The sequence below is a fragment of the Leptodactylus fuscus genome, chromosome 3 (assembly GCF_031893055.1).
Source record: "Leptodactylus fuscus isolate aLepFus1 chromosome 3, aLepFus1.hap2, whole genome shotgun sequence".
Taxonomy (NCBI): Eukaryota; Metazoa; Chordata; class Amphibia; order Anura; family Leptodactylidae; genus Leptodactylus; species Leptodactylus fuscus.
In genome coordinates this window covers 215,376,848-215,402,172 of record NC_134267.1, presented here as the reverse complement: position 1 = coordinate 215,402,172, position 25,325 = coordinate 215,376,848, and the positions used below count along the sequence as shown (strand labels likewise).

Genomic DNA, 25,325 nt, shown 5'->3' with positions numbered 1-25,325 from the left:
CAACATGGACTTTAATACCTTTTTAGGTCTCCCTTGCTAGCCGAGAGCCCTGAAATTTCTATAATTTTTACCTTTGCCGTTTTACTATCTATTTTTGTCTTGTTCCATCTATTTTAATGCCGCTCTCTAAGAAACATTTACAAACCGCTAAATAAAGATCGCCCTGCCGGTATTGACTTCTCTGACTACGTGTCGTGCACTCCAAAATACGGCTTCAAAGCTCCATCAACAAGAAATTGGCGCCTGAAGAATTAGGTTACAGCGTTGCATGAAAGTGGCCTGAATAATAATAGTAAATAAGTAATGACGCCATCCGCACCGTGCAGACAGTAGAAGACGCTCCAAGCTGGTGGCTTTGTCTCCGACTCGGGCACGCCGGGCGTATTTCTTGCATTTGTATTTCACACTGCTCACGGGGAACGTTGTCAGGCTTATTGCACTGGTGCGTGCCAGTAATGATTGCCTGTAGAGTTCTTAGATAAATTTGCTATCTTTTAGCTGCAACTCAGCTGTAACTAATTTCTTTCTGTGGTAGCGCTCCGGTGCCAGAGGAAAGACTAAACTATTGATTCATTCTCTTCTACTGGAATCCTCTAGCTGTGGGCTCAATAAGTCTCATTGTTTACTTGTTGCCGACTTTCTGGAAACTGTTCATTTCGAGGTAACTTTTGTAATCAAGATGGCAAAATGCTAAAGCCTCTCCTGCTGTTGTAAATACTCCATGTTATTGGCAGGATTAAAGGGTTGTACCATTAGGGCAGTGATTTTGCAGTTAAGTAGTGGCAGGGCTCTTTAACTTGCACTTAACATGCACTTAATCATGTTTATTTCTCTCACGGGTATATAAAAGGCGCAGAGTTTTGGATGGCAAATGTGCTCCTTTATGTACTAGATAGTGCTGTGTATAGGAGCGGCCAGATGGCTTAAAGAAGGATGCAGGGCGCTGATTCTGGAGACTTTGTGAAAAAGAAGAGGCTGTGTTTTTTACTCTGTATTTCTCAGTGCCACTACTCGCTCGTTGCTTGGCATTACTGCTCCTCACTCTGTGCTCTGTGGTGCTGCTCCTCACTCTGTGCTAAATGGTACTGCTCCTCAGTCTGCTCCATGGTGCTGCTCCTCACTCTGTGCTCCATGGTGCTGCTCCTCACTCTGTACTCCAGGGTGCTGCTCCTCACTCTGTACTCCAGGGTGCTGCTCCTCACTCTGTACTCCAGGGTGCTGCTCCTTACTCTGTGCTTCGTGGTGCTCCTCCTCATTCTGTGCTCTGTGGTGCTGCTCCTCACTCTGTGCTCCGTGATGCTGCTCTTCACTCTGTACTCCAGGGTGTTGCTCCTCACTCTGTGCTCCATGGTGCTGCTCCTCACTCTGTACTCCAGGGTGCTGCTCCTCACTCTGTGCTCTGTGGTGCTGCTCCTCATTCTGTGCTCACTTGTGCTGTTCCTCACTCTGTGTCCGTGGTGCTGTTCCTCACTCTGTACTCCAGGGTGCTGCTCCTCACTCTGTACTCCAGGGTGCTGCTCCTTACTCTGTGCTTCGTGGTGCTGCTCCTCATTCTGTGCTCCATGATGCTGCTCTTCACTCTGTACTCCAGGGTGCTGTTCCTCACTCTCTGCTCCGTGGTGCTGCTCCTCACTCTGTGTCCGTGGTGCTGCTCCTCACTCTGTTCTCCAGGGTGCTGCTCCTCACTCTGTACTCCAGGGTGCTGCTCCTCACTCTGTTCTCCAGGGTGCTGCTCCTCACTCTGTACTCCAGGGTGCTGCTCCTCACTCTGTACTCCAGGGTGCTGCTCCTCACTCTGTACTCCAGGGTGCTGCTCCTCACTCTGTGCTCTGTGGTGCTGCTCCTCACTCTGTGCTCACTGGTGCTGTTCCTCACTCTGTGTCCGTGGTGCTGCTCCTCACTCTGTTCTCCAGGGTGCTGCTCCTCACTCTGTGCTCACTGGTGCTGTTCCTCACTCTGTGCTCACTGGTGCTGCTCCTCACTCTGTGCTCACTGGTGCTGTTCCTCACTCTCTGCTCCGTGATGCTGCTCCTCACTCTGTGCTCCAGGGTGCTGTTCCTCACTCTCTGCTCCGTGATGCTGCTCCTTACTCTGTGCTCCAGGGTGCTGTTCCTCACTCTGTGCTCCAGGGTGCTGTTCCTCACTCTCTGCTCCAGGGTGCTGTTCCTCACTCTCTGCTCCGTGATGCTGCTCCTCACTCTGTGCTCCAGGGTGCTGTTCCTCACTCTGTGCTCACTGGTGCTGCTCCTCACTCTGTGCTCCAGGGTGCTGCTCCTCACTCTGTGCTCCGTGGGGCTGCTCCTGGCTCTGTGCTCCAGGGTGCTGCTCCTCACTCTGTGCTCCGTGGGGCTGCTCCTGTCTCTTGCTCCAGGGTGCTGCTCCTCACTCTGTGCTCCAGGGTGCTGCTCCTCACTCTGTGCTCCAGGGTGCTGCTCCTCACTCTGTGCTCCAGGGTGCTGCTCCTCACTCTGTGCTCCAGGGTGCTGCTCCTCACTCTGTGCTCCAGGGTGCTGCTCCTCACTCTGTGCTCCAGGGTGCTGCTCCTCACTCTCTGCTCCGTGGGGCTGCTCCTCACTCTGTTTTCCAGGGTGCTGCTCCTCACTCTGTTCTCCGTGGGGCTGCTCCTTACTCTCTGGGCCTTCCTCTTCAACTTTTGTCATCTGGCAAAGCAGTATGCAAATAATTCCTCTCGTCTTTTTTAACACGTTAAAAGTAAAACTTAATTTGTCTCCATCTTTAGTCCCCTTTGGACTATTCATATAGTCAGTCTTACATTGGATTGGTCACCTATGATTCTCCACTTCCCCTGTGGGACATGTCCTTTACAGGGATTGTCCATAATGAGGTTGTGTATGTCCATAGGGCATATGTGGTTATTTAGTGGTCTGTCATACAGAACATCATCTTCTCCAAAGTGTTTAGTAACCTACATTGATCTTGTCTGGCTTCTCCATCCATAGTGAGACGTTATATCATGACATCCAATATTTCCAAAACCTGCTGCTGTCCATTAGCAATGATTCATAAAATGTTACCCTGTGCTGAAACATTAGCCATGTATCGTATACAGATGTGTCCTTCCTTACCTGGACTTACATGTGTATTGTGAGAATAAAGGTGAGTGTTTGACTATTTAGGTTCCATGTGCACATCCAATTATGGCATCTGAAGGGGTGTACGATGGTCCGTTCAGATGAAAATAGAGCAGGTCCTATCCTGCTCCATATCTTGGGTGGATCTGAGGTCCCTATAGAGTTAAGTGCATAGAGTTAACTCCAAGTGTCATTTGAGTTCATTCCTCTGCAAAATCGGTCCCACATCGAATGCGCACTCGACCGTGTGCATGGGGTCTTAAAGGGGACATTTCACCACCTCCACCAACTCCAGCTATTTGCATTGCTTAACATGAGCCGCTTCACTGATTTTGTTGCAGTTGGAATCTTTTCTCTAGCCCCTACCATTCCTGAGCAATCAGTGCAGTTCATTTTAGCAGACAATATGCTAATTATTGACCGCCCACCTAACAGTACAGAGTATAACTGTATATAAATGCCCAATTACTAATACACAATGGATTCATAGACATGGACTACTAATATAACCTTATGTATATGGCAAGTAATGTAGATAATTGCACTTGTATTTCCTATACATATTCAACGCTACGTTTCCTGCTCGCTTCCAAGTAACAGGTTTCCGTAATTGCGTGGGCCTACGTTTGGCGGTGAAGTGTTTTCACAACACCTTCGCACTAATGTAATTATGTAAGCTTCTGACAAGGAATTAGGTAGACCTCACAGGCACACTTGCCCGGGATTCTTCACATCTTGATGTAAAATACATAGTTTGTATTCGGCTGGCACGGCAGCGGCGTTCTTGGAGATAACGCTTCCCTGTAAACAGGGAGCGGGTAATTTGTTGATTAGGACATTGTGCTTTGTTTCAGCCGGCGCTATCTCCGTTCCATTTTAGAAGAAAGCAGGTAATAATTTGTTAGGCTCCATTATAAATGTGCCACTTCAGCTATAACTCCCACCGTCTCCTACAGTCATTAGCACATAACTTTTTCTTTATTCTGTCACAAAGGGGACAATGTGGTTAAATGAATTTCTCCGCGGAAGTTGTTAAAGCAAGTGAAAAGAGGAATAAAATAACACGTTCATTTGCAGCAGTTACTTCGCCTTTTTAAGAGCACTCGGAGAGCGCCAAGACCGTCTTTGACTGGTATCTGAAGGAGTGTATTCGGATGTTATCTCCGGTTAGGCCTATATACCTATACAAACACCGGGAGGGTCAAAATTCAGGGTCCATTTGGAAAAAAAAATGTGTAAGGGATTGCTCATAAAGAGGAATATAGGGTGGATTCGACCTCAAGAATCAGCTCCAAATTCCACTTGAAATCTGACTCCCATTCATCTCAGAGGGAGGCAAATGCTGAATTTTTGCTTCAGATGATTTTTTTTAGTTGCTTTCATATTAAAAGCAACAAATACCAACAGGCCCCATTATTCTCAATGGGGTCCATCGGGCTCCGTATGTAACTGCTGTCCATTGTTCTGGTCCCCTGGTGTTAGTGTGAACCTAGCATAATATGTTATGATGACAAACGGTGGTGTCACAAATTTATAATGACCCAGTATATAGTTTAATAATGACATACTAAAATCTAAGCATGTTCATCTTCTATTATTTAGGAAATGAAGAGACGGAGATGAAAGGACAGGTTCTTACTCTACTGGCCGAACAGGCGCTTCATTGCCAGGATTACAAAGCTGCAAATGGGCACTGCCAGGAACTCATGGCTGCCGGTAGTAGATACAGAACATCTATCTATCTATCTATCTATCTATCTATCTATCTATCTATCTATCTATCTATCTATCTATCTATCTATCTCTCTATCCATCTATCTATCCATCTATCTATCCAGCTAGCTTATATCTATTCCTCTCTTTATCCATCTCACGTCTTCCTATCTATCTAGCACCAGACATAGTTGTATACTTTTACACTCTCCTCTAGTTATTCCTTACCTGTTGCACTTGTTTTCTCCCTTTTATATCATCATTTCTCCCCCTGGATATGTGCAATGTCTCCTGATCTATAGCTCTTCATCACTGCTGTACTTTATACCCTGCTAAGTGCACCTTCCAGATCTATCTATCTATTATCTATCTATCTATCATCAATCTGTCTATCTATCTATCTATCTATCTATCTATCTATCTATCTATCTTACATCTATCTATCTATCTATCTATCTATCTATCTATCTATCTATCTATTATCAATCTGTCTATCTATCTACCCACCCAGCGGTGTATCTACTTACCTATCTTCCTTTTACCTTCATTGTTTTTATCTTCCTTCCTTCTCTCTCTCCCTTCCTCTTCTCTTTCAGGGTATAATAAAAGTTGGGAAGTGTGCAGTAAGTTGGGACAATGTGAGAGCTATGAGGACCTTGGCACTCGTAAAGAACTGATGGCCTTTGCTTTAACACATTGCCCTCCATGTGCCATACAGACCTTGCTGGCGGCCAGCAGCTCCCTACAAACACAGGTGGGTGTAATGGGTGGATTCAGAAGAAGAGCTGGCACACATGGGGGTCAGTTTGAACATTAAAGTGTACCTCCCAGATATAAACAATTTTTCATAAATGAATGCCAATAGAAGAAACTGTAATACACTGCTAAAAAAAAAATAAAGGGACACTCAAATAACACATCCTAGATCTGAATGAATGAAAAATTCTCATTGAATACTTTATTCTGTATAAAGTTGAATGTGATGACAACAAAATCACAGAAAAATCATCAATGGAAATCAAATTTATTAACCAATAGAGGTCTGGATTTGGAGTCCCCCCTAAAAATTAAAGTGGAAAAACACACTACAGGCTGACCCAACTTTGATGTAATGTCCTTAAAACATGTCAGTATGAGGCTGAGTAGTGTGTGGCCTCCACGTGCCTGTATGACCTCCCTGTGTAGTCTACCTCTCATTACGGGATCAGACTACAACTGATTTATTTGTAGTCTTTTACCATGGAGATACATTGGTCTGTGTAGGAGCTGTGTATACTAAATAATAGGAAAACATTGATCAATATTTTTTTCTTTTAGTTATTTTAAACTATTGGTTGTAAAGATATACATAGTTTTTCGACTCGGGTCCCTGCAGAGATGTGTAAATTTGGCTGAATCGTACAGTATATCTGATACATGTGTGTATGGAATCGGAACCTCTGCCCAAAGTTCTTTTTTGTTTCTAAAGAACAAACAAAGGACAGAGATAAAAGTGCACATTTTGCTAGTGGTCGGTTTCAGAAATTATTTACTCGACCTGCTGTTTTCTCTAGATTCTTTTTCAAGCAGTAAATTATCAGATACACCCAGGCGGCGGCGCGGAAGGGCCGGAGAATTCGCAGCATTCTGGACCTCCTGGGTCGGCCGGCAGAGACGCCAGTCAGGTAATAAGCTGCTCATGTCTGATGTATCTGTCTGCATGTTCAGGTATCTCTTTTATACATTCATGAAACAATTTTCAAATAAATATTTATGCCCGGCATGCGACGGCGCTAAGTAGAGAAAAATGCATAGACAGAGCCAGAAAGCAATTATCTGCCCATCTATCTATCTGGCTCCGGCAACTATACATCCACCAGGTAGCTTAGCAGAGGTCAGCCTCCACGAGACGCCTTCAAATTGTCTGTGTTACATCCTATTTGTGTCTCCGGGTTCCAGACTGCAAGATCTTCTGTGCCTCTCAGCTGGTCGGCATCACAGAGCGATATGGATTTGTTACTTAAAGTCAAGCGCGGTTTCCAGATAATTGGAGAAGCCAATAACAGAACAGCGAGCTCCGTGCAATAATAAACCAGGGAGCCGGGCTTCTCAAATAGCTAGTGGATTGCTTTGTAAAGTAGACACAGTGATTTTGGTCAAATGTTAAACGCAGCGAGATCATCTGAAAGCATTAGACATTGTACGAGGAATTACAATGGAATTTATAGTCTTATACACCAATTGGCCATAACATTAAATCCTAATAGTAGCTCCGTCGTGCTGCCGAGACAACTCTGAGCCTTTGAAGCGTGGACGTGACGAGACCTCTTAGGCTGGACTTACACGACCGTAGTCGTTTTTGCGGTTCGCAATTTGCAGATCCACAACACAAATTTCACTCAAAAAACTCATTTCGCAAACGTCTGTGTCCAACCGCAAAGTGCATCCATATGCACCCATTTTCTTGCGGATCCGCAAAAAACAACACACACCCCCCCACCAAAAAATTTGTTTTTTTAATTCCCCCCCATGTAACTTACTTGTACCATGAGCAGGAGCTCTTCCACAAACTGACGCGTCATCTTCTGTGCTTCACGTCTTGAAGATAATGGCTCCTCGGCTGTCATCTTCTTCTTTTCACTCTCCTGCGCGCTGACGTAGTTCTGGCAGCGTCCAGTCTTGACATCCACAATTACGGATACACACTGAACATATGTTGTGTGTATCCGCAAAAATGCACGCGCCCATAGACTTCTATTGGGCCTGCCGTGCCGTAAAAGCACGGCCATTACGGACATGCAGTATACTGTCTGGAGCACGGTTGAGGCGCGCCACACCACTGACAAAATCTACAGTTGTGTAAGAGGCCTCATAGAAAACTATGGGACCGTAAATGGTCCGCAATTTTAAACCCGCAATTGCGGACCATTTGCGGTGTAAAACTATGGTCGTGTAAGACCAGCCTTAGGCTAAGGCCACACGTTGCAGAAACGCAGCAGTTTTTGTTGCAGTTTTTTAAGCCAAAGCTAGGATTGGCAACAATTGGAATGGGAAGTATATAGGAAGTTCCTTTTCTTCTCCTTTCTGCTCAATCCACTCCTGGCTTTGGCTCAAGAAAAAGTTGCAAAATTTGCATCAACAAAAAAAGCTGCGTTCTGTAGTGTGGGGCCTCAGCCTTAAGGAGCTTTGTGGTATCTGACACCAAGACGTTAGCTACAGGTTCTATAAGTCTTGTAGGTGTCGTGGTGGTGACTCCATCAATGGGACTTGTTTTTTCAAGAATATTCTACAAGTACTCAACCAGATTGAAATCTGAGGAATTTGGAGGGCGAGACAATACCTGTAGTGTTCTCCAAACCATTGGGGCAGGGGTGCATTATCCTGCTGAAAGAGGGCAAGTTGCATTGCCATGAAGAAGGTTACTTGATTTGCAACAATGTTTAGGTTCACATGGCAGAAAATGAAGAATTTCCTCTATTTTCTGTCCCTCCAGTGTTTCGCCGCAGTTTTTATTCATTATTTAGACACAGATAAATGGGGATAAACAGTAAAGTGTCTCACTCTGGGTTCTGTGACTGCATCAGACGTGGAATCCGTGGCAAGATAGAGCAGGACACTTAATTTTTCAGCATCCTGTATCGGTCTCTGCTTCCTATTGAATACAGTCGGAGGTAGATTCAGGATGGAATCCACCTCAAAATCAGAGCCAGGTCATCTACTTCCATCACTTCACAGTCAAGTTCAGGTGCTCGTATTCCTAATTTAGGTGCTTTTAGCAGTGTACAGGTCTCAGCATGGGCTAGTTCACACGGGGCAAGAGGGGCGGATTTTGGCGCGGAATCCACCTCAAAATCTTCCCCCTCACAATAGAGGTCTATGTAGACTGCTAGCGATCTTTTCTCCGCTAGCAGTTTGTTCCCGCTTGCAGAAAAAAGAAGCGAGCTGCCCTTTCTTGAGGTGGACACGTCAAGACAATCCCTCCGGACTAGGCCCACTCATTTGGGCCTACTCTGTAACGGGAAGCCACGACTGTCAAACGTGTCGAAATCAGGACCAAAATACGCGGTGACTAGCCCATATGGACTAGGCCTAACTGGTCTGCAGCTTCACATCCCTATACACAGCAAGCCATGATGTCTTCTGTATCCTGACAGCTTTCTATTGTAGGACCTTATCATTTGTCAGTGGCTCTTTCTTTGGGATCAGACAAAACTGGCTTGGCATTAGACCGCTTTAGCAGCCAGTGACCCTGCCGCTGGTTGTCCTCCCTTGGACCACTTTTAGTAGATACTAACTACTTTACACTGGGAACACACCACGAAATCTGCCAGTGGCAGTAGCGGTCTGGATCACTATTTAGTAATTGGAGCCATTATCCCAGTGATCCGCCAAATGACCACTGCTCCGATTACATTCTGGCCCCAAAGACGGGGATTACCCCTGGGTCACCGGGGGCTGGAGGTGCGTAGTGTGTTTATTTTTACGTTTGTCTTTCATTTGTGCCTTTTTTTTCCTTTTTCACAAGTTGGATAACCCCGTCCATCATCGTTTTTCCATGTAAGCCCTGTTCAGAGCCCTGTTAGTCTCGGTGATAACCAGGCCACATCTGACTTCTCTCTTTTTTGTGTTGTGTTTGTTTGATGTAAATTTTTCTACGTGTTCTTTATATTTTTCTCCTTTGGTGTCCTTCGTACTGTATTTCTGATCTCTTAACTACACAAATTGCAGCCTTTTTTCGTACACCGCTGGGCACATTAGTCACTATTTACCCTGCACTCGCTGCAAGCCAAAAGTAACGTTGATGTGTAAAGGTTGGAAAACGCTGGCAATTTAGTGAAGGTTATTTTAGATGGAAATATTTGAAGCCAGTAAACAATGCTTAATCCTATGTAGATGCGAATCCATTGCTTTAATATGGCATTTTATACAAGTTTGAAAGGTCAAGTGGGTTATGCCATGAAAGATATTTATCCTCTAATTGTTGATCGTGGGGGTCTGATCGGTGAGACCCCATCCAAGTGCTGAACTTCAGCTGTCTGCAGCGTTCCCACTGAGGGAATAGGTCAGGAATACATCTGCACCCACCAAGCGGATTAGGTTTCCATTTGGGGGGGGGGAGGGGAGGATGTCCTCAAGCGGAACCCCGCTTTTAAGAATTGCACCTCTACTAGAAGGGGTCTGGTTTTGGCTCTCTCCTGTCCCCATTCAAAACACTTCCAACTTTGTCTAAAAGGATAGCTGGTGGCCAATTGGGCACTTATGTAAAGTGTACGGGCCGCCTTTATTGGAGAGTTAGTAGTTACTCCGGTACTATATTATTGTAGATCACCTGGGCACTCCACTTGCGAAAATGTAGATCACCAGGACAGGGGAGCCTACATACAGGTTGCCCGCCATTTTTCCTCTACTCTACTGATCTGTTGTTTTCCACATTTGTATACCACACTTTCATATCTGTCCAAAAAAAATAAAAGCAATGGATCCATTTTATTTTAACGTTGATATCTATGCAGTGACATAATTAGGAATGGCGGAGCCTCGTGGCAAACTTTTGACATGGGGATCCCCCCTGACTGACATTACTGACATAACACTGTTACTTACCCATCCCTGGCTCCGCTGCAGTCCTCGGTGGTGTCAGCCATCTTCAATGACTTCCGGGATGTCACATGACCTGGGATGCAGGCCCCGGTCATGTGATGATGTCACAGAAGTAGGCCCGAAGCCTGTCTGCAACCCGGAGAGGTAAGTAACAATGTTTTTTATGTTCTCTTACCTCTCCCGGGCCTCCAATCATTATACTCGGGGGTCTGAAAAGACCCCCGAGTATATTAATAGTATTTGTGGGGCCCACGGCGTCGCTTACCGATCCCAGTCGTCCCTGCCAGGATCGGTAAGTAAACAGGGCCCGTTATCGGCTGGAGTAACTCCAGCCGGTAACAGCTTATTAAGAAAAAAAAACAAAAACGCGGGGTAGCGGCTGTCGCTGGGCCCCTAATGTCCCGGGCCCTGTGGCAGTTGTTACCCCGGTAGTTACGTCACTGTATCTATGTATACAGATGGCCATCCGTTTTTGCATCCATAAAACCATGATCTGAATAGAGCCTTACTAGTACATAGTGCATATATATAGTTTATTTCTTCTTCTTCCTTACAGTAGTGACTGAACGCTTCATATTGTCCTCTACTTACTAGAGATGGCGTTTGTAACCTATTCACACTTATCTCTCCTTGGTAGACTGTAAGTGACTGTTTAGCTGAAGTCCAGATCAATACTGCGCTGTATATCGTGTGGTCTCTTCAGTCTAGTGAAGCGCCTTTGGCCTCCGGGTGTCATTCGGAGTTGGCCTTTTGCTTGCCAATTATCTAGTGAAAATATATACCGCTATCACGTTTTGTGCCCTTTAGTTGAAGGGAACTCTAACAGAGGAGAATATATGGATGAGCTGGAGACGGCGCTGATGACGGGCTCTGCAGGGTATTGCTAATAGGCCTTGTGTTTGCTTTTTTTTTTTGGCTTTACAGTGTCATGGTCCTTAGGCTTTTTAGGCTTGCAAAGATGTCAAGTCCTTCAAGGAAAGATCCCCCAGAGTTCAGCTTTGGTTGAATACTCAATGGCTTGATGCAGAATTTTAGCTGAAGACTATGGAAAAGAATATGGAGAAGTGCAAGTTACATTTGGACGATTTGGACAAGCTGTGCTTGTGATCTGTGACCTACTTCTGCTCATTAGACTGTCTTAAAGGAACACAAAATTAAAACACATGTGGGTCTGTGGTCTTGTAGTTCTTGTAGTGATGAAGCAGAGCAGAGGTTGTTCAGGATAATAGGCTCAACTATTCCGCCTTACAAACTATGTTACTATGAAGTCATCAGACCGAGCCTACTGATATAGCAGGCCAAAGCCGATGGATATAATGGGGTTGAATCCACCAGGATAGCTGAGCGGAAGCCGCTGGTGTAGCAGAGTTGAATCCAATGATATTGCAGAGTTTGGACAACTTGATATAGCAGAGTCGGACCAGTGGTGTAGTATTATAGTCCCGCATGTAGCAGAGCTGGCAAGGAGACAACCTGTAGATTCAGGTGAAGCCCCACCAAATCATTGCCATAAAACAGTGGTCCAACACAGGGCAATGGCGCTGTATCCAGGATAGGTGAGCCATCCATTAGGTATTACTATAGGTTAATAACACCCCTCTGCTATTGTATTTTATCACTGTTATGTTGTGCTTTATTTTTGCACTTGCTTGTTTCTGTGCCCATCTTTGGTGGCGCTATATAATTGCACGGTTTGATAACAATTCTGTAAATATTTCAGGTCGATTCCAAGCCCCAGTCTGTGGATTTGCTGCATCGAACGACTGCTACAACCATGAAAGTCCTGACTAATACAACCCTGACTACTAAGGCTGTGCTGCATGCTGTTAGTGATGGCCAGTTCTGGAAAAAGTCTTTAACCTACCTCCGTCCTCTGAATGTAAGAAAAGTAGGGTTTTGTACTTAACCAGCGAGGGATCGATCATGGAAGATTTTCTGGTTAGGACTGGTAGAGAACATGGTAGCTGTCAGATGTCCAATGTGTATGATGGTGTACCAACTCTCCTATCACAATTGATATTTGGTAAAAGAACGATGGGGCCTGTTGAATTTCGACATGTCCAGTCCATTGTTCTAAAGAGATTTAAGCCACCCTATTGTCTTGCAGCACTTATATGTGCCATTAAGAACACGTGCACACTTGGCTGAACCTAGCATGCATGTGTATTGGGCGGGCTGAGAAATACATGATGGCCGTTGGCTTTTAATATAACAGCCTGTTTCCCTGCTCTTCCTTCTTCTGCTAAACTGCCTGTCACTGTGAAAATCCCTGCTCAGTCTCGGATCAACTCCAGGTCACATGACTCACATGACTTGTGTCTATAGAAGTCTATGGAGTGGACGGGGTGAGCAGAAAGTGTAGGCAATAAGAAAGAAAGACAGGTTTAGACTCATGCAGGCGCTTTCTACCCAAACCAGAGAGCTTTATTCACATCAGTATCTGACAGTACTTCTCTATCTATGTCCTGCATGCTCCTGGTATTGTGTTTGAGTGAAAGAGATAAACCTATATGGCAGATTCTCCTCTACTCACTGTATGCAGTATATGGCAGCTAGTCTCCACCCGCCAGTTTTTTGAGAACCTCAAATTCCAGATAAAAACTGCTGAAACTAAGTGATCTAATGACCGGCCGTAGTGTAAATCCCCCCCACACACATAACGGCTTATCCAGAAATGTCAGATAAATCTGCAGGTATATATTAGGCATTACATGCTGTCTAATATAAGGGCAAGCTGGCTCAACCAGACAGAGAGAGACTTTTTGTTGCTGCTCTGCCCTCCATCTAATAGGTAATGGTCCCCGGGACACCCAGCACCTCTTGTTTTAATGCAAAATGACTTAATAGGTCACCTGACAGGGATTTTTCTATACTCGACAGTCTATTTAACCCCTACATGTATAGCATTGTCCGAACTGATGTACAGAGAGGATTTACTCGATGAAACATGTTGCCTCCAGCTCTGAAATACAAATTCCTTCTGCTTTGACTTTTATAGGATTCAATGCTTTGGATACTTGTCCTCTGCAGAAAATCTCCTGTATGACCATCTGTCCTGTTACTGTGTCTGTGCTATGGATTTATTGTAGAAGTCGAATGCCTAGATATGGTTTATGTAGAAGAGCTGCAACTTCTGCATGGCTGTGTGTCTGTGTTTGGACTTATAGTATATATACATGGATACAGGGAAATTTATCCTCCCATATGCTCTTTATCATAACCTATGAGTAAAGGCTATTGGAACCACCAGGTTAGGCAATGCAGCAGAGTCATGCCAAAAATCAGTGGGAGAAAACGTTCTGCATGGGGGATTTTTTTTTTTTTTTTATCCACTGGTTTTAATTAAAAAAAAACATGAAAACCTGACAAACTTTATTATAGTCAATGGGGAGAGCCGGGCTCTGTGTGTCACTGCTGTCTTAGCAGTCCACCTCTCTGTTCTTCGGGTCCCCTGACAGACCCAAACAGTGGAGAAGCAATGCCAGTGTGAACCTGAAGGCGTTCTCCTCTGCTGCAAAATGAAATGTCACTTTTTGTGTACACCCATGTGTAAAGTATACCCAATGCATTTACTGCTACTGACTGGCAGGCCCTCTGTTAAAAAAGTTCCATACAAGCTACGATAAATTTACCCCATTGTATTTAAACTCATTTTAAAAACTTCCAGCGAAGAAATTATTCACTTAGTATGGTGCCACCTGGTGTTCAAAGTGTTTAGAAATGTGCACGTCCTCCTGATGAGCCGAGTGCTGTAGGACGCACGTGCTCAGTCTCCCTATAGCCAGGTAGCAGCCATTAGCAATAACTTTGTGTCCTGCTTGTCAGGGGAGTAGGAGAGCCTTAGCATGGTGCTATATGACAAGGCTCAGCCTGCAGGGAATGTAAGAAAGGACTCTACTGTCAGGGGGAAAGGAGAATGATTCTGTCAAGAGGTCGGCTCCAGCAGCACTAAGGTGGGATACAGGATGATTAATGGTGGTTCACTGAACAATAACTAGTAACAGCATTTTAGGACTTTTGAAATGAAAAAGATTCATGGGGCAGTCCCTTTAAACAAGACTTGTATCTAGATACTGTCAGTAAGGCTTAAAGGGGTTATAAATATCTAAAATATTAATATTCTTAGATCTTTAGGATAGGACATCCATGTTAGATCTGCCGGAGTCCGACACCTAGGACCCCTGTAGTTCAGCCGTTTGGGATCCGTGCTGCCCTATAATGTTTACATGCCTTGTCCTACAAAGTGTAGTGCTGGCTTTAAGTACTGCATGTACTGTCCCATTGAAGTCTGGAGTACCTAAGTCCGCTGCTAGATATTGTTTAGGGCGGGTTCACACCTGTGCCCAGTCTCCGCTTTGTGGGTTTCCGTCTTCTGCTTGAGAAACTGGACAGGAGATGGAAACCCGGCAGTCAGTGTCCGCCTGTGAGCATCTTCTGTTCTCCACGGCGAAACCATTTTTTTGTTAATTGGGCACAAAGTCCTGCATGTCCGACTTTGTGTCCGGTTAAAAAAAACGGTTTCGCCACAGAGAGGCAGAAGACGCTCACACGCGGACACTTTGCAAACCCATTTAAATGAATGGCTTTGAAAAGTAATTGCCGGTTTCCATCTCCTGTCCAGTTTCTCGGGCAGAAGATGGAAACCTGCAAAGTGGAGACCGGGCGCAGGTGTGAACACGCCCTTAGCGAGAGAGTCGCCTGGCTCCTGCATGTAAGCATAGCCAGAAGCACTGCTGATCTGCGGATGTCCCACCTGTCAGACCCCCAAAGATCTACTATAAGGATAGGTCATCAATACTAGACACTGGATAACCCCTTTAAGGTACACAGTGACTCCACTCAGGTAACGTAATAGTACAACAGACTCACAGCTCAGCCTTGACACCTATTGCGATAGGAAACTGTGATTCAATTTGTGTAAACCTGCACTTGTGACCCCGGCCGTAAACCTCAACATTTTAAGACCATGAAAAAAAATAATTGTAAGTTTTACTGCAAAAGGAGTAGAAAAAAAAAAGAAAAAAAATCCAGTTTGTACGGCTTTCAAGTAGAAAGTCTTTTGTGACTTTCCAGTTGAGTTGGCGCACTCCTCCCCTGCACCTGACAGCTCCTGACGGTAATAGCAGCGAGCGCACTCCGCTAATGTCGATGAAGATACCCTGTTAACGCCTCGTGCTAGAAAATTGATTCTGTGGCCGAGGACGGGGGAAGGAATAAAAAGCTAGAAACTGGCGGAGATTAATACTGGATCTCCAGTGATGAACACACAGCAGTGTCTAAATAATCTCTCAAGGAATCATTTCTTCCTTCCAAGGACATCTCCTAACAATCCCCCTGAGAACGTTCCGCCACACCTGACTTGGCCGCTGTCTGCATTTGTGAGTCGCATCCTTCAATCATTGCCCGCACTACTTAAAGTTTCGCATTGTAGCTGTCAGAGACCTCGCTAACTTACCATTTCTATCTTCTCCTCTATCCGCGGCGGTATGATCCGCTCTATTGTCTTCTCTCATAAAAAGGCATTGCTTGCGGATTAACAGTTTCCTTTCCCGTTGTCATTCATCCAGGGTCTGGAGCTGAGCGACACGTCGAAAAGCGCCAAGGGCTCGACGACGCCGGGTGTTAGCCAAGGCTGCCATCCCTTCTATGAGTCTCTAATTGTCAATCCTTTTATTGCTGAAGTAAGTGTAATAAGCGCGGCACAAAGTGAGGGGAGGAGAAGCCGCTATCGGCCTTGATTTAGATAACTTAATTAAACGTCTTCAAGTGGATCTTAAGGATTAATTAATTAAAGCTTCTTTCAGCTCAACAGGACAGATATTTATCTCATGCGCACCTGCTATCAAAGATTGCCGCAGTTAAGATTCGCTTCCTGTTCAGCTTAGGCAACGTGGTTTTGTGGAAAAATAAAATAAAGATTTGCATGAATTTAAATATTAAGCATTCCAGGTATAGTTAAAGGGGTATTCCAGATTTACGTGTTATGAGTTTAAGATATGCCAGAATAGCCTTTAAAAAGGGTATTCGGGTGCTGCTATTAGTTTGTAAAAAGACCCCCTGTTATTGTTTCTTACCTCGGAAATTGATATGCAAATGAGCTTCATTGTGCACGGTGTTCCATGCACCCCTTAGCGTCATAGCTTCTGGACGCCCACCGCCGCCTCCAAGCCCTCCTCCTCATGCCTGTTCACCACCTCCATCGTCGGCGGTTTCTATTGAAATAATGTGCGTGCGCAGTAGTGCTCCCTGCAGCGCTAGTCTCCCGTAGAGAACATTGCGAGCTGGCGCTGGAGCATGCGCAGTAGTGCGCTGGAGGGAGCGCTACTGCGCAGGCGCGTTATTTCAATAGAAAACGCCGACAATGGAGGCGGTGAACAAGCAGGAGGAGGAGGGCTTGGAGGCAGTGGTGAGCATCCAGAAGCTATGACGCTAAGAGTTGCACAGAACGCCCACCGTGCACGATCAAGCTCATTTTCATATGGGTTTCTGAGGTAAGAAACAAAAACGGGGGGGAGGGGGGACCTTTTACAAACTAATAGCACCTGAATAGCCTTTTTACAGGCTATTCCGGCATATCTCTAGCTCATAACACGTGTATCTTGTGATAGAGCCCCTTTAAAGGGATATTCCAGATTTAAGTTTTTTTTTCTATGCCATTAAAATTTTACATATCTGTCTAGATCCTTAACTGCACAGTAGAATGGCATAACCCATATAATACAACTGGCTATCAGAATAGGACTAGACATGGCATTGGTCATGTGACCCAAGCATTTATTAAACAACTGGCATAAACCGGAGAACCCGCAAGAAATCTATGCAAATATGGGGGGAACATATAAACTCTAGATGTTTCCCTTGGTCAGATTTGAACCCAGGACTCTAGCGTTGCAAGGCAACAGTGTTAAGCACTGGGCCACCATGCTGCCCAGGAATTGGCAGAATATACATCCTCTACATAAAATAGTTGGTTCATAACCAAAAAGTAGGAGGGGAAATTGTGGACCATATTCAATTCCTTCAATTCACTGGTAGAACAGGACAGACATCCTATCACACTTCGTTTTACTCTTGTGATGCCATTAGGCTTAGCCTAGCCCAAGGGTAGGGAACTTTCGGCTCTCCAGCTATTGGAAAACTACAACTCCCAGCATGCATACTTGCTCTGTTGTTCTTGGAACTCCCATGGAAGTGAATGGAGCATGTTGGGAGTTGTAGTTTTCCAACAGCTGGAGAGCCGAAGGTTCCCTACCCCTGGCCTAGCCTCATAATAGTTAATCAAAACTGGTGGAGGTCTGACACTTGGCACCCCATCTGATCAGCTGTTCTCAGCGGAGTGTACAGAGCCAGAAGCTGGCAGCTGTGTATACCAATTTATGGGGATGCCAGGTGTTAGACCGCCACCAGATTTTTGACGACCTATTCAAAGATAGGCTATCAATACTTAGTCTTGATCCAACCCCTGTCCATACACCCTATTATGGGTATCGCCCTCAAATCCTTCCTCTGAGGCACAGCAGTGAGTAGCTGTAATTGTCCTCTTGGGACAAATATGACTAGCTGCAACTTTCAACAGCATTGCCAGCTGATCACCAGGGTTTTTGGTGTCAGACTCACATTGATCATGTTAATGATGGGTTGACTTTAATGTCTTCATTAGACAGCTCCTTTAAATCTGTTGAGGAGATTGAGAACCCTACAAATTGACAGGATATATATAAAAAGGGATAAGAGGTAACATGACTTTCTTCCCTGCCTGCCACCTACATACACTATGCATATAATACTGTGAATATTCAGCGAACAAAGTCCTGGAGATACCAATACCTTTAGATTAGGAAGTTTGGGAGGCGGGGCTACTGAGTAGGAAGTCTAGGAGGCTGTGTTTCAGCCAATAGCAGCAGAGCAGGAAGTGATGTCAGAGAAGGGGCGTTGTTTTTGCAGCTTCACTTGTAAAGCCCAATGACAAATAGCCATTTTGTTATCTCCTATAGTGATGGGGATTACAATTTATCAAGTAGGCTTGAAACTTGTATTATGGGAAAAAGAGTGCAAAAATTATTACCCCTGGTTTATTACATGACCTTATCATTGACTGTTCGGTTTCTTAGAGGTTGAAATGGGTTTGCAAAGACATGGTTCTGAGTCTCTCCGGTCTATCATGTGTAGGAAACAATTCAGAATATACAGGAAGAAAATCCAAAATGTAACCAAAAAAAAAAAAATATATATATACAATAGAAAAATCTTCTATTTCTATAAAATCTTATAAAACTAGAAAGAGAATAAAACCCATCTATACATAATATTGCCGCTACCATGGCAACCTCTTCTTTGAAATTAACACATTAATGTGTCCCACACTTTTTTTTAGGAGAAAACAAAAATCAGAAAAGTTTTTTTTTCGCATCCCACGTCTAAAAGAAAGGAATACAAAGTAAAAAATTGTTTATAGACAAAATCAGGACAATAAAAACAAGAACAATCTCTCTCGCTCGATTGAAAAATCTAAAAGTTATGGCTCTTGGAATAGACGGACACAAGAACAAATTATGTTTCTTTTTATAAAGTTGTTATTGTGCAGAAATCGTAAAACATGAACACTTGTCTTCGGCTTGTTACCTTGTGCCAGGGTGAAGCTACGTACACCGCGTACCAGCACAATTCCCAGGAAAGCTTCGCTGAAGTTCTGCTGAGGACGGGAAAACTAGCCGAAACCAAAAGTGAAGGAGACACCCTGTTCCCTGCCACGGAAGGTACCGTCCATTCACACACATTGCTGGAGGGGTTATGACTATTATTATTATTACTCATATTGATTTTGTTCCCCGTGTGTGGATCACATGAGGGTAACATATGAGTGTTTCCAAGCATACAGGCTGTATCCAGGGGTGCAGTTGTAAGCCAGTGGTCCCCAGTTTGCAAAACCATAATATGTCCTTAGGCTATGGGCACGTGCATAAAGATGTAGTTTTGCAGCAGTCGCCATAAACTAGAGGTGTGGATTTTGAACAGTTAGCCGACGGATCTTCGATTCCATTCAGCCGGCTGTCTGTGGTCGGCTTTGTATGGGCTTGGCTCATAACCCTTTCCATGATTTTTAGATTATTGAATTGTGTATGTACTGTTAGCCCACACTCACACTACGTCATTTCCTTAGCATTGACCAACTTTCATCAAGTAGATGAACGTTCGTTGTTGTTTGCGTGTTCGGAGCAGTCGCTGTGATGAGCAAATATTCGTTCTGGACAAACGATAACGGTCTGAACTCTTTTGTTTATGGCCAGCTTTAGTCTGTCCTGCAATCCATATCTATGAGACTTCTGTAGTGTATCCTGTGGATAGGCCATAAGTCTGACAATATAAACAAATATATAAGAGTGGAAGGGGTCTGGGCTTGAGATATATCTTAGGATCCCTCATCTTAGACAGCCCATTTGCTATTGGAGCCACCAGCTTGTTGGAGGATGCCTTGGCCAACCATCACTCTGCGTACTGTATATACTTGAGTATAAGCCGAATTTTTCAGCACAGTTTTGTGTTGAAAAAACCTCCCTCAGCTTATACTCGAGTCAAGCAAAAAAAAAAAGTATTTATTTATTTATTTTTTAGGGGGAGCGGTCTATGGCCAGCCGCAATAATAATGTATAGAATCTTCCATAAAATAGCGTAAAATAAATAAATAATAATAATACATATAAAAGTAGAACATTACTGTGAAACACATACATATTAGGTATCCCTGTGTCTGACAGTGCCCGGTCTACTGAATATAGGGGATCTGCAGTGCTCCTGTTCCGTCGGGAAGGGGTTAATAGCAGCACTGCAGATCCCCTATATTCAGCCAGACTGAATTCCAAGTGGGGGAAAAAAAAACCCAGTCCTCAAGCTCAGGGAAGGGGCAGACAGACAACCAAAACACCCCCTCCCCAGCACCCAGCAACTACTGCACCCAAAAACTCCGACCATTTTAATTTTTGAAATTTTCCAGTAGCTGCTGCATTTCCCCCCCTCGGCTTATACTCGAGTCAATAAGTTTTCCCAGGTTTTTTTGGTAAAATTAGGGGCCTCGGCTTATATTCAGGTCGGCTTATACTCGAGTATATACGATATGTAATGATTACTGAAGTCCAGCAGAGCGAGTGACCTTCTTGCAGTGCAGATCTCCATTCTGAGTCACTAGCTAAGAACTGGGTTGCCCTCATGAGACAACTCCTTAAAGGAAGTCTGTCACCAAAATCCAGCATATCAACTTGGCTCCGCAGATGGATACATTGTAGTGACTTGAATCAAATGGTGTTTCTCTCTTGTGTTTCTTGGTTTCTAAGATATCACTGTTTTTGTCAATGTCCAAAGGGTTCAGTGCTATACATGAAAAAAACAAAAAAAACAAAACAAATAAAAGATGACAAAACAAGCAAAACTGTTTTAAAAGTAAAAGGAGTAAGTAAAGTGAAAGAAGAAAACCTGAACTCGCCGAACTCAAGTTCCTTTAGCTTTAGCTATAGAGTGTGCCTACTAACTGGTGGCTACCTGTATATTTTTCTACATTTGTGTGTATTTCCATCAGACAAGAGTAGCTGTACTATAAAACCCTCAAGGACTTCTCAGTGTATAGTGTATTACCGGTATACAGTATAATCTGCACTTTACTGAAATAGAAGGTCATCTGTGGAAGCCATCCCCGTCCGTCGCCATCCCCTCCAGTCATCGGCGGCAGAGATGGCTAACATTTTGCTTGTCGAAATCATTTGATCTTTCTCCATCTCTTTATTGTTATTTTTTATTCTCTGTATCTCGCATGTAACCCGCCAGGTCAGTCCGCTTCTCTGCCATTTTCTTCTGTGTTGTCATCTGACATATGAAAACAAGGTTCCTACACAACATCTCGATGCCTTTCATGTTTCCTGGCCTGGTAATGACCCATATCAAATAAATCCTCCTTCACCTGCAGCTGAGTGGCCTCTTCTTCTGTGACTTGGGTCATGCTTGACTCGGTTACGTCATTTTTGACATTTTGTTGGGTAGTCTTACCAGATGCTTCTCTTTGTGATTTCCCGGTAACCGTGTGTCAAGGACCTCCGCTGACCTGCTTTATCTTAATACCAAATAAAAATGTATTCTGTATTGTGTCATGAGCAAGGAGTCTTGAGTGCAATAACTAAATTTTCTTTTTCTTGAGTATATCATAGAAAATAAAAAAAATATTTGCTACTCAAGCGCTATTACATTTACCTATATAGTGTGGTGCCACCTGGTGTTCAAACTATATAACAACGCGCACGTCCATCTCCTAGGGTATAACCAAAGCCTGTACAGTAGTGCAAAGCAATACTTGACATATCTGAAAGAGACTGCTACAGCAAGGAAATAGTATTATTATTATTTACTGCTTTAGATTCTGTGATACAATTATTAAATTATCTGTAGGGGATATTTATGGCTGCCAGAGGTGGATGGAGACTCACTGGGAACTTGCTAGGAAATGTATCTACAGCTGCCAGAAAAGTAGATTGACTGTGAACTTGGCCAATATGTTCACAACTACCAGAGGGAGAAGGAGCCTGACTAGAGACCGTTCTAGGCAATACGATTATAGTTTCTAGAAGATGGAGACTGAGAACTTGGATTATATATTCACAGCTTTCAGAGGGAGAAGGAGCCGAACGATGGACCATTCTAGGCAATACGATTATAGTTACTAGGAGATGAAGGAGACTGATTGAGAACTTGGATTATATATTCACAGCTTTCAGAGGGAGAAGGAGCCTAACTATGGACTATAGTTACAAGAAGATGAAGGAGACTGACTAAGGACTATATTTGCTGCTACCAGTGAAAAGAGGAGACCGGTTGGAAATGTACTGGCTAATATATTTACATCTTCTGGAGGGGAAATGAAATTTCCTTAGGGCCTGGGTTATTTTTAGTCAACCAGAACCCAGTCTGTCAAAATCTTCAGTGTGACCCATGCCTTAGGGGCCTCTCGCATGGCAGAAAATGAATTCCTCTTAATTTTCTAGCCGCCGGCTACCCACAACGGAATCTCAATGTAGCTTTCTGCCACTGATTAAACCCAGATGAATGGGCCTCAAGCCGCGGACTCAGCCATGGCAAGATCGAGCAGGACGTTCATTTTTTTCTGCTGTGTTCTTCCTCTTATTGAAAACAATGGGAAGTAGTATGTGCTGCCCCCAATTCAGCCTCAAATTCCTATTATTTGTATAGGAACTGCAGTAACTCAGTTCACCCATTACACAGAGAGTGGCGCTATCTGCTTTCAGCTCTGTTCTCCATATAGCAGATAAAGAGAATGGACAATCAGTGGGGGTCTTGCAATGTGCACCCCACCTAATCTGATATTGACAACTTTCCCTAAAAATCAAAAACAGTTTTTCTGGAAAACCCCTTCAATTTACAAAATACTGTATATGTATGTGATAATGTTAAAGGGGTGATAAAGTAAAGGGGTTAAAGACATATAGAGGACATGCAAGGTTTTGGTAGTTGAAGGAAGAACATGAAATAATGGGTCATGTGACCCGGGCCTGCAATCTGCCTATATCAGCTCAGCTTAGTAGTGGCGCTGAGGGGGACACAGGGAAGCGAAGAAAAGATAAAAACGGAATATCATCTAGTGGAAGCGGTGCAAAGTAGTTTAAGATAATGGTTATTAGGCTTTTGGGACTCTATGTAAGAACTCAATTTGTAGGATAACCCCTTTAATGCTTTATTATTGAGTTCAGCGTATAAATTGGGCGCAGTAAATCCACAGAAGCCAGGATTTTATCACGCAGCTCTATATACAGTGATGTGCAAAAGTTTCAGGCATTCAGAAATTGTGTCATACCATGCCTGATGAAGAGACCCAATAGTCTCTAGGCTTGAGCCGATCTTGAGATTTCAGGATCGATTTCAAAATCCGATTTCCGATCATTTTCCAGCCGATCGCAATCGGGATCCAATCTTTTCCGATCCCGATCCTCAACCTAGTTGATGCTTCTCTATGGGAAACGTCAATTGGTGGTTGAGCCGATTTTGAAATAATCTCCGACCTCGATCCCGCTGGAAAAGATCAGGTCGGAATTCTGATCGCGATTGTGAAATTTACTCGATCGCCGATCGGAATCCAATCTTTTCCGATCCCGATCGCTCAGTCCTAGTAGTCTCGAAAGCTTGAAATCTGTCATCATAAAAAAATATTAACTACTCGAGACTCAATGTTTCAAAGATGTAAGGAATTGTAAGATCTTGACACAGCTGGGTTTGTTTTTGTTTCCAAAATATGGACAACTTGGAAGAAGCAGCTCCATTCTGTAAACTTCACACTTACAGCATGGCCGATCATGTTTGCAAAACTTTACCATTACTATACCTGCCCAGGTCTCACTTTAACTCTCTCTGTGCTGTCTTTCCAAGCCAGATAAATGTCAAAAAGATATATCGAAGAGATTTCAAGAAAGACTTAAAAAAAAAAGTTTTGCATGACCGGCTGCAAGGGTGAATGTTCCGCATTTTCCTCCGTGGTTAATGGAGAATGAAGCCGCTTCTTGCGAGTTGTCCACATTTCTGCCAAGGTCAGCGCAGATTATAGAGAGTACAGGGAGGTAATGGCAACCCGAAGGCAACAGCAGCGGCTAAATATGTCGAGCCTTGCTAAGGTGTCATGTGGAAATGAAGTTTTAATAAAGGAGCGATAATGTAAGTTGTCCGAGCGTTCTCTTCTGTTTTCCATGGCAGGAGCGCCTGGAGCGGAGCTGTCTCCTAATCCTACAGGCTGACGGAGCGACGGGCCATGTTAATGCTGCTCAGGGGTCTAATGAACTACGAGATCCTCGCACTGTCTTACCTGTTACACAAGTGCTTGGGGCAGTGGAATTGGCACAAAGTGGATCGGATACCTTAGGGGCAGCCGATATATAATTAGGTTTCTGCCGCACCGTCGTAAGCACTCTGTACAGTAAACTCCCCCAATAACTAGACTAGATCCTATGGAGATGCTGCAGGTAGCTGTGTGTGTGTGTGTACAGTGCAGTAGAGCCAGGGGATAAGCCCATCACTTGTACCAGCCCTATATAACATAACATATATGTCTGGTGAGACCGCACGCAACTCTTGGAGTATGCAACCTTTCACCAGAACCTAAAGGGTGTTTATGGACTGAAAAGGGTCACATATGTGCCATGTCAGAAAATGTGGGGTATGCAGTGTTTTTCAGTAATTGGCTCTCTTTTCTGAGAAGAAACATTTCCATCATGTGTTTTTTTTTTTTTTTGTTGTTTTTTCATTTTTACATGGGAGTGAATGCAGACAGGCTCAGTGGTTAGCACTGCAACCTTGCAGCGCTGGAGTCCTGGTGTTCAAATCCCGCAAAAAAACCATCTGCAAGGAGTTAGTATGTTCTCCCCATGTTTGCATGGATTTCCATCCCATATTCTAAAGACATACTGATAGGGAAAAAATGTACATTGTGAGCTCTATGTGGGGCTCACAATCTACATAAAAAAGAAAAAAAAATTAAAATCCTATGACAGATGGGTGCCAGGACATGGCGTAATAGTACTGTGAACTCACCCTTACCCTGCCAGGTATTGCAACACAAATGTTTTTGCTTTATTTTCTTTTTGTACTTTTTTTGATGCTGGTCTCCTCACGCCTCTCATCTCTAACTCGTACAGGAAAGGTAGGGCATATTTTTGGCTAGATCCCCTCTAAGGGTATGTTCACACGGCAGAATTTGCATGTGCAGTGCACCGGCATCCCGTCGCAGCATTCTGTTCCGGATTAGGCCCGAAGAATGGGCCTAATCGGGAGGGAGCCTCACGCCTCGGAATCCGCAGCAAGATAGGGCAGCTCGCTTCTTTTTTCCGCTGCTAGCTAGCAGAAGAATGAAGCGAGCGGCTCCCATTGAAGTCAATGGTGCCGTTTTTGGAGCCGGAT

General features: G+C 44.1%; 1 protein-coding gene across 3 annotated transcripts in view; it reads left to right on the top strand.

The window, feature by feature from the left end:
* NBAS (NBAS subunit of NRZ tethering complex) overlaps positions 1–25,325 on the top strand; it is a 498,058-nt gene that overhangs the window by 229,528 nt on the left and 243,205 nt on the right. For 2 of the 3 annotated variants that reach the window (XM_075269167.1, XM_075269169.1), the window contains 6 exons: positions 4,695–4,808; positions 5,402–5,559; positions 6,359–6,469; positions 12,106–12,264; positions 15,953–16,066; positions 19,018–19,141. In XM_075269167.1, the coding sequence (XP_075125268.1) occupies positions 4,695–4,808; positions 5,402–5,559; positions 6,359–6,469; positions 12,106–12,264; positions 15,953–16,066; positions 19,018–19,141 (780 nt within the window). The remainder of the gene's footprint in view (positions 1–4,694; positions 4,809–5,401; positions 5,560–6,358; positions 6,470–12,105; positions 12,265–15,952; positions 16,067–19,017; positions 19,142–25,325) is intronic. The other variant, XM_075269168.1, reaches the window with a different exon arrangement.